Source organism: Acromyrmex echinatior, chromosome 2 (assembly GCF_024713525.1).
Source record: "Acromyrmex echinatior isolate Ae372 chromosome 2, ASM2471352v2, whole genome shotgun sequence".
NCBI classification, from domain to species: domain Eukaryota; kingdom Metazoa; phylum Arthropoda; class Insecta; order Hymenoptera; family Formicidae; genus Acromyrmex; species Acromyrmex echinatior.
In genome coordinates this window covers 25,500,437-25,515,581 of record NC_141853.1, presented here as the reverse complement: position 1 = coordinate 25,515,581, position 15,145 = coordinate 25,500,437, and the positions used below count along the sequence as shown (strand labels likewise).

The following is a 15,145-nucleotide window of genomic DNA, read 5'->3' as shown; positions in this document are numbered from 1 at the left end:
CACGCACAGCATCAACATTAGTGGCAACAACAGACGTGGATGGACGACCTTCACGGAATTCGTCACAAAGAAAGGTACGTTAGAATTCGGCAAACCAATTAACAGTCCTTGGTGCTTCATTCCCAAAAGCCAAATGAAGTCGATCGATGCATTGTTTCGGAATTAGATTACATTTGTAATCATAAAAAATCATTGCCCGAAAATTTTCACGCGAAATTTCCATTTTCTCACAAAATAACTTCTTTTAAAATACTATGCAAACAAAACTAGTTGGCTTGGGTATAAACTGTCAACTGAATTATAGGTTAAAAACGTCTAATTTTATGGATATGATAGTAGCAGGCGCCATTGAAAGTATTAGATTGCAGAAACTTTTCCAGCAGCCTACATATTACAAATAATTTAATACAATTTAATATAACAAAGCTAACACATAGAAATATTAAAAAATTTATAAAATGTGTAAAATTATTGTTATAATAACACATTTTATTACAAAATTTGAAGATAAGATATTGATTAAACAATTTTACAAAAGAGGAAAAAATAGAAATAAAACAGAAAGTTACAAAAAAACTGTCAGCAAAGAGAACTCATACCCCGACAAAAACAATTTTGTTTTATGTAAAACAAAATTTACAATCTCCAATGGCTTTGATTTTGACAAATCCCTTTTAAGGGTGATGCGGATGCTGAAATACCTGAAATATATGTCGCAGCTTTTTACAAAATTAGCCTTTTCACGAAAAGGGCTTTACACAAAATGACGCCTTTTTACGAAATCGTTCCTCAATTAGGCTGATGTACTTCAGGCTTTTCGCGAAAAGGCTAACTCATATCAGCTTTACTGATTAATGATACATGTTCTGCAAAAAGGCTAATGAAACATCTAGCCTTTTTGCGTAAAGCCTACAATCCTCTGCCTGTTCAACGAAAGTTGTTTTGGTGGTAATTCTCCAGGAGAACTTCCTCATCTCCGATTTCGATGAAATTAGACTCATTCGACCCATTTTTGCGTAAAATGAAAGAATCTGGCAGAAAAAAGTCAGGACTGTCCTGTGAATCGAGTAGACAATATAATATAGCTTATTGGTTTGGGACGGCGTAGCTGCCCCGAACAAAAAAAGATAACATCCTAACCGCCTAGAAGTTGCAGCCTAAACAGTGTCCGCTTGGAATATTTCTAACCAATGAAGACAGTGAGGTGTGAGTCTTTTCAGAGCGGTTTTTTTATCGTCCAAGCTGCAGATCCCAATTTCTAGGCAGTTAGACCCCAAGCGGGTAGGATATTTTTTTTGTGTTCAGAACGGCGTAGCCAAATTTGCAACCGCACTCACAAACGTGCAACTTCGTCGCGCGTTCGCAGCTGAATAATTAATCTTAAGAATTTTAACGAGAAATTTAGAGAACGGTACATTGTGCTTTCAATAACTTTATTTTTTCTATGTGTATTTTTTTGTGTATTTCCTGCCTTTTCTGCTATCCCGTCTGTGATATACTTGAATTTTATATTTGTGTGCTAATTTCTATCCAAAATGAAAGTTTCAATACCGCCTACGTTAGACATTACCCAAACATTTGATCGACGGCTAAAATCTCTTGAATGTTATTTAGAATCATGACCTGGATAACATTAGTCAAGATCATTGAAGATTGTTTCTCTTATTTTCATTTATATGTAAAAAATTAAGTTTTAGTGCAAAAATGAAAATAACAGGAACAACTTCCAATCACTTTGATCTTAACAAATGTTATCCAGGGCGTAACCCTAAACAATATTCAAAAGATTTTAGTCGTTGGGTCGGGCACCCTAGGTAATACTAATGATGATGATACTACAATATAACTTTCAAGCCATAACCCGAAAAGTATTCAATAAAAATGAACTTTATTATAACGTTTTAAAAAAATGGATGTGACCTTGATCTGACCTTGGCGAAATCTAAACTAATAAGATCATTAAATAGATCTTTTTAAACCTTGCAACTTTTGTCTGAAACATTTCTTTCAGAAATATTAAGGGGTTTCCACACATTTCGGACATCCTGTTATATATATATGTGCATGCGTGCGTATATGCGTGTGTGCGCGCGTTTGTTCTTACATTCGTATTTTATATTTGTTTTATAGACAGAAGAATCTTTAACGGAACTACAAATGAGCATTCATCCCACTGCAACGGAAAAGATGTTCTCAGTCTTAAAACCGAACTTAAAAAGTCTCAATGCACATACGGAACGGCGAAGCAAATCAGAAATGTAAAAATCTATATGCTTTAAATAATTGTAGAAACATATTTTGTGTGTAAAATATTAATTATCGAATTTATAACTTTAAAAGCGTTTAGGAGCTATTATTATGTGTATGTATTGTTCCCATTATTATTTTAAGGTTCACGATTGTTTTCAATATATGTATAAAATAAATCAATTATAAGATACTATATGTTAAAGTTAATAACATAAATATTTACTATATAGTTATATTGAATGTGTAAACATGATTTCTATTTAGATATTGTGAATAATGTTATGGAATATAATAGATGATTTTTAGAACAATCTTTTGTAAAAACGATATTAATTTTTTCTCAAATAATTTCTAATATAACATTTGCAGGATTAATTAATTAAAAGGGAATAAAAAAGCTAATTAAAAGCCTACGCAGTTGTGTTGGTGTGCAAAGTTATTTATTTATTCATCGAAAATAATCCGCATAGGACAGGTTTCAACCGACGTTTTCGGTCCTTCTCAATGCGAAGACATTAACCTTCCGTTGGGCATGGTGTATCAAATTAATCGCATTAATTAAAACATTAAATAAAATTGAAACATTAGTTTTCCTCTAAAAATTGCCGTGCCGTGTCACGCAGATCTGTCGCGCCTGACGAAAGGTTAAATTAAATAATAAATTATATATAATTTAAGATTTGGGAGAAGAATTTTGATATTGATTTTGATCTCTAAGAATATATTTATCTCACTTTCGTGCGTCTCTAGGGGGCGGTGAGATGAAACTCATTTCGTAGAATATCGGACGCCCCTGAAGCAGGGAGGGATTGAAACAGAAGTTGCTTCGCGTGGAAATTGCGCGCCCCGTACGAGAGGTGAGAATATTATATTTTCTGTATATCTATATACTCATCCCCCATCCAATTGCTATATAAATCACGATAAATATGTAATATATTAGAAATAATAAGTACAAACTTCTATAACGTCATTCAAACATTTTTGGCATTAAATCTTCGTGTCAGTGAAAATTCATTTAAGGACATTCATTTAACGTAATTTAGAGTGTTTCTGTCAAAATTCATGAAAATCGGGTGTACGTTTTCGAAAGTTTATCCATCGATTTGTCACAAATTAAAATACAAAGTACGAAACATATATCTGGAGTCATTTTTGTTATCGTAATGAAGTTAGTATTTACAAAAATGCGACGCAAGTCCAGTTATGACAGTGGTCAGATGGCAGATTGACCAATGTGCAGTAACCAATGTAACACCAGTCGTTTTGATAAAATAATGATTCAAGCTAAACCATTATAATATTCCAATAATTATGTGTTGAAATAATATAGTAGTCACTAATTGTTAACAACAGATATTACGTACCTTAATTAATTCTAAGCAAGAGATATAATCATTGTGCCTCAGACTTGTATAAAATATTTAAGTCGACTTACGTGAAAATCGAATCAGTGAAATAATTATTGTGTTTATATCTTACGAACATTGAAACTAATGTACGGACTAAATCCGAATACTAATTACACAGAATAAGATCTATTAGTTTAAGAGAGCAAACGAAGATAAATAAATAATAAACTTATACACATTACAGTATGATAATAGTAAGATTAATTTAATTAGCTTTTTTATCCCCTTTTAATTGATTCATTCTCAGAGAGATCCTAAAATTTTTAATTATATTTGCAGGATTAATATATATAATATACAAAATACCTGAAGACAGAATAACGATTTTGATTAAATTATTTAATCAAATGAAATATATAAAATAATAAGGACGTAACATTTACAGAATGTGTACGTGGAGAATATTTCAGAAATTTATTTTTCCTCTGGTTTATTGAATACAAGCGTGTAAGCGCATTTGCCGCAGTAATGACGATCTTCCATTGCTGCCATGAATACACCAGCGCCGCACTGCTCCATAGGGCATTCTCGTCTCAAGCGGTGGATTTTTCCATTTTCATCTACCTGTAAATTATTTTTATAAATGCTCAATTTTATATACACCATTAAGGGGATGTTAGTATGTCCGTTTTATCAATCGAACGCAATAATTTAACCAATTTTTTTCCTATGTATTACTTTTAAAGATTTAAAAATTCTTCTCCAAAATTAACGTATAAACAAAACGCAACACGATTTAATAACCTAACGATTTAATACAAAAGACGAACAAAAATTACAGTTTGTTATTGACTTTTAGCGATTTGTGACAATATACAGAGTGTTCCATTTTAAAAGATTCACTCAAGTATCTCAGAAATACTGCGGTAAATCGAAAAGTGTTTCAGACAAAAGTTTTGTAACTTCGAGGGGGACATAAGATGGTATTATTGGTTTGACTTTGGATGGCGTTGTCAAGGTTAGGGGAAAGTAACTTTGAATTTTTTTAATGGAACCCTCAATTTTTCATATTCTTGTAGCTCATCTCGAGAGCTTTCTAAAACACTATAATTAAGGTCATTGGAGATTGTTTCTCTTATTTTCATTTTTAAATAAAAATGAATTTTCAGTGCAAAAATGAAAATAAGAGAAACAATCTCCAGTGAGCTCAATTTTAACAAATGTTATTCAGGACATGATCCTGAACAACATTCAACAGATTTTAGCCATCGGTCGGACATTTTGGGTAATGCCGACAGTACTGTAACTTTCAAGCCTTATAATTCGCAAAGTAGTTAATGAAAATGAACTTATCCTACCCTGACCTTGACAGTGTCATCCAAGTGTCAATAATAACCAATAATACCATCATATGTTCCCCTCGAAGTCACAAAACTTTCGTCTGAAACATTTTACGATTTAATGCAGAGATATTTGAGTGAACTTTTAAAATGGAACATCCTGTACTTTATATATAATATTTACACCATACATATATATATATATATATAAAATAAACTAATCCGGGCTCTGGATAAAAGAATACTGTACTTTTAAAAATGAGCCTAGTATAAAAAAATATATTTTAATAATATATAAAAAATGAACACATTCAGATCTTAGATTAAGATATATATAAAATAAAAAACAATATAATAAAAACATTTCTACTCTACAGAGCTTTCATCAGTTTATAATGTAATTTACGCCTTATATACTAACACATACTCTAGCCATTTCATGTCATTCTCCAGATAATAATCTATAACCAGTGATTTTGATTTAGATTTTCATCATTGTACCAAGTTTTTTAGTAAAATGTAGTCAGATGTATAAAAAATTTTGATAATTATTCAGATTAAGGAACACATCGCCAATGTTGACCTTGACATGAGTGATCTCCGACAGGTTTTAGGTGACAGTTTTCCTTCATCAAAAAGTTATTAATAAAAAAAAGTTTAACTATATAACACAAGAATTCCCTGCTTTAAAATATGTTTGCTATTCGTGCACTGTAAAGGAATGAGAGTCGAAAATGAAAGTCGTGCACTTATTTACAAGAGGGAGGGAAGAGTGAGAATCGCTCATCCAAAGTGACCCTCGCCTCCCCTCTGCAAAGGGGCGCACGATTTTCACCCGAAGTGACTCTCACCCCCTCCCCTTCCCCTGCAAAGGGGTACACTTTTAGCCGAGGAGGCTCTCATCTTCCTCTCCCCCCTACAAAATGGCGCACGACATTCATCTTCGACTCTCATCCCCATACACATGAATAGCAAACATATTTTAAAACAGGGATATTCGTGTTATATAATTGTATTATATATCCATGGGTATATAATAACCTAACTCTAACTCAACCAGTTAAGTTAAGGTTAGATTATTATAAATCATTAAACTTTCCGAATATTTCTAAGTATTTCTGAAATATGTAATAGAAATAAAGCGTTATTTTTAAAACTTTTTATTAATAATTTTTTAATGAAGGACGACCGCCACCTAAAACCTACCGGAGGTCACTCAAGGCCATGAATTTGACAACATATGTCAAAGTCAAAGTCAAGGTCATCGGCGGAATGTCCCTTAATAATTAGCAAAATTTTTTCTTAAAAACAGATCATTTGTCAGCGAAGATCGACATTTTTGTTCAAAATATTAGTAATAGTTATATATATAAAAAAACCTAGATCAATGTATTGGGTCATCTAAAAAGTATCCGCGGTACTTTGTCACTAGATATATGACCATCAACACACATCTAGTGACAAAAAACCGCGGATACTTTTTAGATGACCCAATATTTAAAAAGAAACAATTATTTAAAAGTAACATCACAAAATTTTTTTGAATTTAATAATAGGTCGAGTCATAAATAACTTCCGATGCAGCTAGGTAGAATCTGTTCGTATCTACTCACTATAAATCACCGGGACAAACGAGTTTTTACTTTCACTAAATAGATAAGGATTCAGTTAGTCTTCTGACAACTGTTTTGTGTGGTGCACGTTTCATTAAACTGTTGTTCATAAAATGGAGAGTGAAAAAGTGCATATTCGTCATGTGATGTTTTGGGAATTTAAACAAAGCAATAGTGCTAAGGCGATAGCTGAAAAAATATGCAGTGTATATGGTGAAGGTCTAATAAGCGATCAGGCAGTTAGAAATTGTGGTTTGCCAAATTCTGTTCTGGAGATACGACTTTAAAGGACGAACCGAGAGCGGGACGTCCTTCTGACCTTGACGACCTTTTAAAGGCAATGTTGGAGCAAAATCCACGTCAATCAACAAGAGATATAGCAGGAAGGTTGAATACATCACAATCAACTGTTTGCCACCATCTGGAGAAATTAGGGAAAGTCAGCAAATTAGGAGTATGGGTACCTCACAATCTCAGTGAACGAAATAAAGAAGATCGCATGTCAATCGCCACAAGTCTGCTATCACGGGTAAAAATCGAGCCTTTTTTAGACAGGATTATAATAAACCATGAAAAATGGGTTACCTATGACAATATCGTCCGTAAAAGACAGTGGCTTGATAAGGATCAACCACCCCTACCAAAAGCAAACATCCATAGAAAAAAGATTTTATTGTGTGTATGATGAGATTGTCGAGGTATAATTCATCATGAGTTTTTAAAGTCAAATTTAACGATTACTGCGGATACATACGTTCAGCAGCTGCAAAGAGTGAAAGAAAAACTCTATGAAAAGTCCTGCATTCATCAATCGCAAAAACATCATTCTTTTACACGACAACGCGCGACCACATACAAGGGCGACTCAAGAAAAAATTCTTGAACTTGGATGATCAGTTTTACTACACCCACCTTACTCCCCGAACCTTGTCCCAACAGATATCCCAACTATCACTTTTTCTGTTTCTTGCAAAACTTCTTGAATGGAAAAACCTTCAATTCTGAAGACTAAGTCAATCAGGCTGTCGAAAATTTCTTCCAGTCCAAACCACATTTTACAAGGAAGGAATTGATAAGCTGCCAGGAAGATGGGAGAAGTACATAATAAATGGTGAATACATAATAAATTAATATAACTTTGTTATTTAATGAAAGCAAAATAAGTGTCTGATAAAAAAAACGGAAGTTATTTATGACTCGACGTAATAACTTACAGTAATGATATAAAATAAATAACTTCGGTAATTAAAATTGAAGATATCTGGAGACGGCATTTTATATTCTATTGTTCGGTCCCAAAGATGACTGAGAATGTAAGTTACGACACAACACCGTGCGGAATATTTGTGTTGAATTTAAGCTATAGTGTCTTAGCATGTTGTCTATTAGAGCACATACAGTGTTGAGTATCGGAATTAGCTATTTATAATTTGAAAGTTCTTTCAAAATAAGATCCATCCAGCATTTCTGTATCTTTTTTGCAATTAATATAATTTTCTTGTTGCTTTATATGTATCATTTCTGCAATCAATCTTTTGTAATTATATTCAAAATCCGAAATGTTTCTCCCAATCAAAAGTACGGTTAAAATTAAAAATATGTTCAGAGATAACCGAATGCTTAGATGGATCAAATTTCATGTTATTTTATTATCGTTCTAAGTCGCCTCTTTGTTTGGCCTACATCTGCAGCATTGCACTCCTTACAATTGATTTTATAAATTAATGTTGTTAACAAAAGACTAAAAAATTTATTTGTAAATAAATCTAGATTTATGAATTCGTTAAAAGAGGGAAATAAGATTAATGTAACAAAAAAAGATATTGTAGTGATTCCTTATATATTATAATATAAGGAGTATCGGAGTTAACAACATCGACTTTTAATAAAAAAAATAATTATCATTGGTTTTCGGACTGAAAAAGACAACAATTGTTTATTTTATTCTTATAGAGCTCTAAGAATTTTTTTAGAATTTTTTCAGAATGTTTTAATATCGTATTTTCTCATGTTGATAAAAATGAAAAAATGCAGTACTGAAAAGTTGATAAAAAATTCTGAAAAAAATTCGTACAGTTCTATGAGAAGAAAATAAACAATTTTCGTCTCTTGCAGTTTTTCTGTAAAGTTGATAATATTTAAGTAAAAAATTACTGAAAACCAATTTTCGGCAATTTTTAGCAATTAATAATTGCAAAATGGTAGAAGATTTTTCGACTCAGTTCGATTCACTCTATCTGCTTATGATGGGTAACGAAATATGTTAGAGTCACCCTGTATATTTCGGTCTCAAACCACCCGTACACCCCTTTTATCTCGGAAACAGAGCATTTTAGAAAAAAACATTTCAGACAAAAGTTGTGGGGTTCTAAATAATCTATTTAGTGATCTGATCAGTCTGATCTTGGATGACGTCACTAAGATCAGAGCAATGTCACTTTGAATTTTTTAAATGGAACCTCCTATTTTTCATTGTATATTCTTGTAGCACACCTCGAGAGCTTTCCAAAACACTATAATAAAATAATTTTTCACGAAGCACTTTTCGAGTTATAAAGCTTGAAAGTTACAGTACCAGCAGCATTAGCATTATGCAAGGTGTCCGACCGACGGCTAAAACCTCTTGAATATCGTTCAGAATCATGTCCTGGATAACATTTGTTAAGATCAAGATCACCCAAGATCAGATTGATCAAATCACTAAATAAATTATTTAGAACCCCACAACTTTGTCTGAAACTTTTTTTCTAAAATGCTCTCCGAGATAAGAGGGATGTATGGGTAGTCTGAGGCATTCTATATATTGTAAATTTTTAGTACGAGCAATAAATATTGAAATAGACATAATAGTAACTCTGATGGAAATAAATCGCTGGAATCGCTGAAATCTCTATCATTTCATTATGAATTATACTGAAATGAGTCTATTGATACAGATTTCACCGATTTATTTCCAGGGAATATTAATGTTTAAAAATATTTAATCTATTATCTGTTCAATCTAAATTCTTATAAAAATGAGTACATTAAAAAAATAGAGAATTATTAAAATTGTAGGTAAGTTTAACATAGAGAAAAGCTTGCTCAAACTAGTTAGTAGAAAGTTTCAAGTTTGAATATTGATTTCACATTTAATATTAAATTAATTATCAGCTAATGTAATTTTAAAATTTAATAACTTACCCAGAATACGAGAATGGATTGAAATGGATTAAAATAGATTCAGATTTTCGAAATATGGATTCAAATTTACGGATTCATGAATGTTAAAATGAATCCTTTTCAACCCTGAATGCATTTTTATTTATTTATAGGAATTGCAGAAAGCAAATGTCTATGCCTTTTCAATCCTAAATGCATTTTTATTCATTTATAGGAATTGCATAAAACATATAGCTTTCAATCTAAAAATGATATTAGCGTTTTCTGTGCATCGTGAATACTACTCAATTCAGAATTATGAATAGGAAGTACAGTTTTTTTAATTCAGTTAAATTAAAAAATAATATCAGCAATTTCTGTGCGACGTAAATACTGCTCAATTCAATATTCTGAATATGAAATGCAGTTTTTCAATCTAATTAAATAAAAAAAGTTTTTATTTAAAAATGGACCATAAAATACTACCTACTTAAATTATTCAAAATTATAAATAGGAAATTTTTCGTTTGAATCCAACTAAGTTCAAAAAAGTTGTAACGTAAAAATAATTGAGCTATATTCTTTTCTCTTTGATTAGAAATGAATGATCGAACATTCATAAAATCAAACACAGCTCAAATATTAGGCTAATCATGGCGCGCAACATCGGCCAAACGAGATTAGATTATCCGACACTTACAATATAAATTGTTTTTTATACTTAATTATATCTGTTAAATGATGATATTTTTATTATATCTATATAATTTCGTTACTAGTTTAGCTAGTTATAATTGAAGTACAGAATGAATAATACATTTATCAATTGAAGAAGTGGTGTAGCGGATAACGTAGAAGATTCATAATCCAGAGATCCCAGTTTTGAATTCTACTAAGTGCGTTTTTTAATACCAATTTGAAATAGTTAATTTTAGGTATAATTATTACAAATGTCTTAGGAATAAAATTTGTAATCTTTAAATATGTTTTTTTTCCGAATATTAAACTAGTGTCAGTGTTTCGTAATATCTTTGTAATCGATTCCATAAGATGGCGTAGCGGAGCGAGAGTAGATGGAGCGTTTTTAGTTTTAGGTTGATACAGGATGGCGGGGAAGAGAGACGAGTAATATTAACCGTAAAAAGAGACCGTTGTACGAGGAGAAAAATTTTGCGAATAAAAAAATCATTGGACACCTTTATTTTATTAATCTCAACAGAGATTCGATCCAACTGAACGAGAAATCGAACAGTCAGCTCGGATCCAATTCATTTCAATCCATTTAATCCATTTTCATAGATTTAAAGTAGGCATTAAAAAAAATTTTAATCCATTTTAATCCATTCTCGTTTGCTATGTACTTTAGCATTATAAAAAAAAGTAACGAAAAAGTAACAAATTATTATTTTTCAAATAACGATAATAATAACGTGTTACTATTTAAAATTGGTAACGAGTAATGATAATGAATTACTTTTTTCGTAATGGTAACGCGTTACTTTTTTTGAAGTAACGCACAATCCTGCAAGAAAGAATATGAGAGCTACACACACATGTTAATAGTCTAGGGAAACTAGATATAAAAGAAAAAATAGCTGCTGAATTTTTGAATAGAGGTCTGTAATAGTATTCTTTTAAATATATCAAAACTCCCCATGTGTGAGAACATGGCTGGCTGCGCCATCTTGAAAATGTCGCACAAAATAGATTTTTGCAAATATCTCAAAAACTATTCGTTGTGCGAAAATTAACGTTCAGTTCGAAAACAAAGTTGATAAAATTGCCCACAATTTTGTTTTTAATGAACCTCGTACGACCAATAGTTCTCGAGATAGATTTTTTAAAGTATCTCTTATTTTCAAACGTTGCGTAAATTTGTTCTGTCTTCGCAAATATCTCAAATTTGGCTGCACCTACATACAAAACGCATATGGCAAAATCGAAAGAATATTTTTTTGTCTACAATAGTTTATTAAGTGTTATGTGATCGATAATTCCAGAGATACCATTTTTTTAAGGCATTTTAATTTGTGGATATTAGGACAATTATGAAAGAAAATCCATTTATTGATATATTTACTGTTATCCATAGTTATATGTACATTGTTTTAAAGGATCCACTGAAATATCTCGGAAACACTGCGTTAAATCGAAAAATATTTCAGTCAAAAATTTTTTTAGTTCAAGGAATAAGACGGTATAATTGATTTGACTTTGGGTAGCATTGGCAAGGTCACTTTGAATTTTTGAAATGAAACCTCTCCCCTATTTTTTTAGTATTCTTGTAGCTTATCTCGAAAGCTTTTCAAAACACTATAATAAAATATTTTTTCATTAAATACTTTACAAGTTATAAGATTTGAAAGTTACAGTACCGTCGACATTAGCATTACCAAAAGTGTCCGATCGACGACTAAAACTTCTTGAATGTTCAAGATTATGACCTGAATAATATTCATCAAGGCTATTGGAGGTTATTCCTCTTATTTTCATTTTTGCATTAAAAATGTTATTTTTACGTAAAAATGAAAATACCATACTTCTAGTCGGACACCTTGGATAATGCTAATGCCGACGATACTGTAACTTTCAAGCTTTATAACTCGTAAAATACTTAATAAAAAAATATTTTATTATGACGTTTTGAAAAGCCAAGAATATGTATGAAAAACGAGTTCCATTAAAAAAATTCAAAGTGACTTTGTCCTGATCTTGACAATGCTACTCAAGGTCAAACCAATAATATCGTCTTATGTACCTCTCGAAGTAAAAAAACTTTTGTCTGAAATATTTCGATTTAACGCCATGTTTCTCAGATATTTCAATGAATCCTTTACAATGGAACATCCTGTATATGGATATATTTTGCTAAATATACACGTGATTTTAGTTAAATTAATATATTAAATAGGAATAGAATAGCAATTATTAAAAAAATTCAAAATAACTCAAATTGAGTATATTACGAATTTAATAGTGTCTGTGTATTCTTTACAATAATTTTATATAAAAAACAACAGCTTGGAAAAGGATAATTGAACAAAACAATTTCAAGAATTTTAAACACGTATGTGTGAATACAATACGATAAATCCTGACTGAGGTATATTTTTCGCAATAATTTTTCTTACTTTCTTTCTGTCTCTTCTAATTTAGGGGAGTTATTAGCGTGTCAGAATGATTGTGTTGAAACCGAAAGTTTTTCGGCTCTGAATTATATCTGAAATAAATTAATTTAATATAAGAGTATATAATGTATTATTTGAAACATCCAACTTTGACCGTTTTTGGCTTTTTTTATCATATTTAAAGATAAATTTATTGTTTACAAAAATGTCAAATATTAATATTAACTAAAATATTCATACTAAATACGAAAAACGTCAGCTTAGCACAGTCAAAATTAGATATTTCGAATAATACAATAGATATATATTTTAAACGAATTTTATTTCAGATAAGAGATTGAGCGCCGATAACTTTCGGACTTTCAATACAATCAATCTGAAACGCTATTAATCCCTCCCTAAATTAAATTAGAAAAACTGTAAAGAACTTATTGCGAAAAATATTACCTCAGCCGAGGTTCGAACTTGGATTGAGACTTTTCGATTTTCTGGGGCGAGTGTCTTAGCCAACTCCATTGAGGCTTTAGAAATATTTTTCGCAATAATTGATATATATAGAAAGAGAACACGTTATATGGCCGCGAGTATATAAACACTATTAAGACTTTAGAACGACCGTATATGTACATCAAATACAAAGAAGGTCAGCCTATTACGGTCAAAGTTATTGTAGTGGGGCATTTTAATCATTCCAGGCGAATATCTCAGAAACTAAGATAGATACAAGAAAGTTATATATGAATAATAAGAATATTGAAGGACTCCTTGATATTTAAAACAATATAAAGACTAGAATGTAAGGGGAAACAGGAATCAGCGCGGTACTCGATGCGCAAATATAATAATGGAAACGTTTATATGTCCATTTTTTATTTAAAACTACAAAAATATCAAAAGTTGGTATAAAATCCATATGCGTTTCGACTTACTTCAAGTCATTCTCATCATTCTCGGTATTAATATAATTATAATTCAGAACAAGTAGTGCATCAACCATGATGCCAACCATCCAACATCACAAAGAGGTTCCTTAGTTTCATCCCAATTTGCAGGCCAAAAGGAAACAAGAATTCTTATAAAATGAAGCTATAATAAGAATGAAAATGTCACAGATATATGTGAAATTATTTTTAAAAAAAAACCAAAGAGAAAGTAGATTGACACTCACCGAATTGATGCAACATATACAATACATATATAGTACATATACAGTAGTCAAGTAGTAGAATATAATATTAATTTTGGCAATTAGATGAAATAACAAGAGTGATCCAAATAATTTTTTCGTCAAATGAAAAGAATAAATGCAACAGTTGTTCATTCTTCGGTTACATGGAGACAAATAATGTGTCACAGTCGATACAAATGCTGACCCGAAACAATCGAAAGCATAATTGTAAACATTAATTTTTAAATAATATTTAGAACTGACATATAGACATGATCTAAAAATTCATTATCTGTTGAAGGTTAAAACTTCTTTTTTTGTATTTTTATTGCAACATTTCAGACGTTAATTTTTTGTTGTAATTTCTTTTTATATCCAAAACTTGTACCCTAATCGAATTCATAATCAAATTGCAATCTGTAGTCTGTAATGCGAAGACGTCTTTCTTCTAATGTGATTTCGGTGTTCAAAAATGCGTGTATGTAATTAACGACTGATTTGTCTTGCATAAGAAGCCTCGCAGTCTTTGCAGACTTGCATCTTATATACAATGTTTCTCTGTGCACTGGTTAATAAAGGATCTTCCTACACTTTGATTAGATTGCGAAGTTTATTGATATTATAAAATGCAATTTTGGATATTGTTAATATATTCCGAGTATCGCGCTGACTCCTACTTCCCCTTACATTCTAGTCTTTATATTATTTTATATAATAACAGTTTTATATATAACAGTTATAAGTTTTCTTGGGAGAAAGAAGGTGGAAATAACGGATTTTGGATAGAAGACACTACCGAGGTCAGATCAAGGTCAAAATTTTTTTAATGGAACTCCCCATTTTTTTATTGCATATTCTTGTAGCACACTTCGAGAGCTTCTAAAACTCGATAATAAAATTTTTTCCATGAAATACTTTTCGAGTTATAAGTAACTTGAAAGTTACAGTATCGCCGGCATTAGCATTCGCTCAAGATGTTCGATGGCTAAAACTACTTGAATGTTGTTCAGGATTATATCCTGGATAACATTTGTTAAGGTCATTAGAGATTATTTCTCTTATTTTTATTTTTGCACTGAAAATTAATTTTTATTTTCTTGGGAGAAAGAATGTGGAAATAACAGATTTTGTACATGGGGCATTACCAAGGTCA

General features: G+C 31.0%; 2 protein-coding genes across 11 annotated transcripts in view; one reads left to right on the top strand and one right to left on the bottom strand.

The window, feature by feature from the left end:
* The window catches only part of LOC105150656 (protein Aster-B), a 63,109-nt gene extending 60,446 nt beyond the window's left edge, over positions 1 to 2,663 (top strand). For 8 of the 9 annotated variants that reach the window (XM_087402896.1, XM_087402897.1, XM_011063890.2 and 5 more), the window contains one exon: positions 2,131 to 2,663. In XM_087402896.1, the coding sequence (XP_087259022.1) occupies positions 2,131 to 2,262 (132 nt within the window). In that variant the 3' untranslated portion in view covers positions 2,263 to 2,663. The remainder of the gene's footprint in view (positions 1 to 2,130) is intronic. The other variant, XM_011063889.2, reaches the window with a different exon arrangement.
* Positions 2,664 to 4,053: 1,390 nt separating this feature from the next.
* Positions 4,054 to 15,145, bottom strand: part of RpS27A (ribosomal protein S27A) — a 29,241-nt gene continuing 18,149 nt past the window's right edge. For both annotated transcript variants that reach the window (XM_011063892.2, XM_087402905.1), the window contains exon 4: positions 4,054 to 4,226. In XM_011063892.2, the coding sequence (XP_011062194.1) occupies positions 4,077 to 4,226 (150 nt within the window). In that variant the 3' untranslated portion in view covers positions 4,054 to 4,076. The remainder of the gene's footprint in view (positions 4,227 to 15,145) is intronic.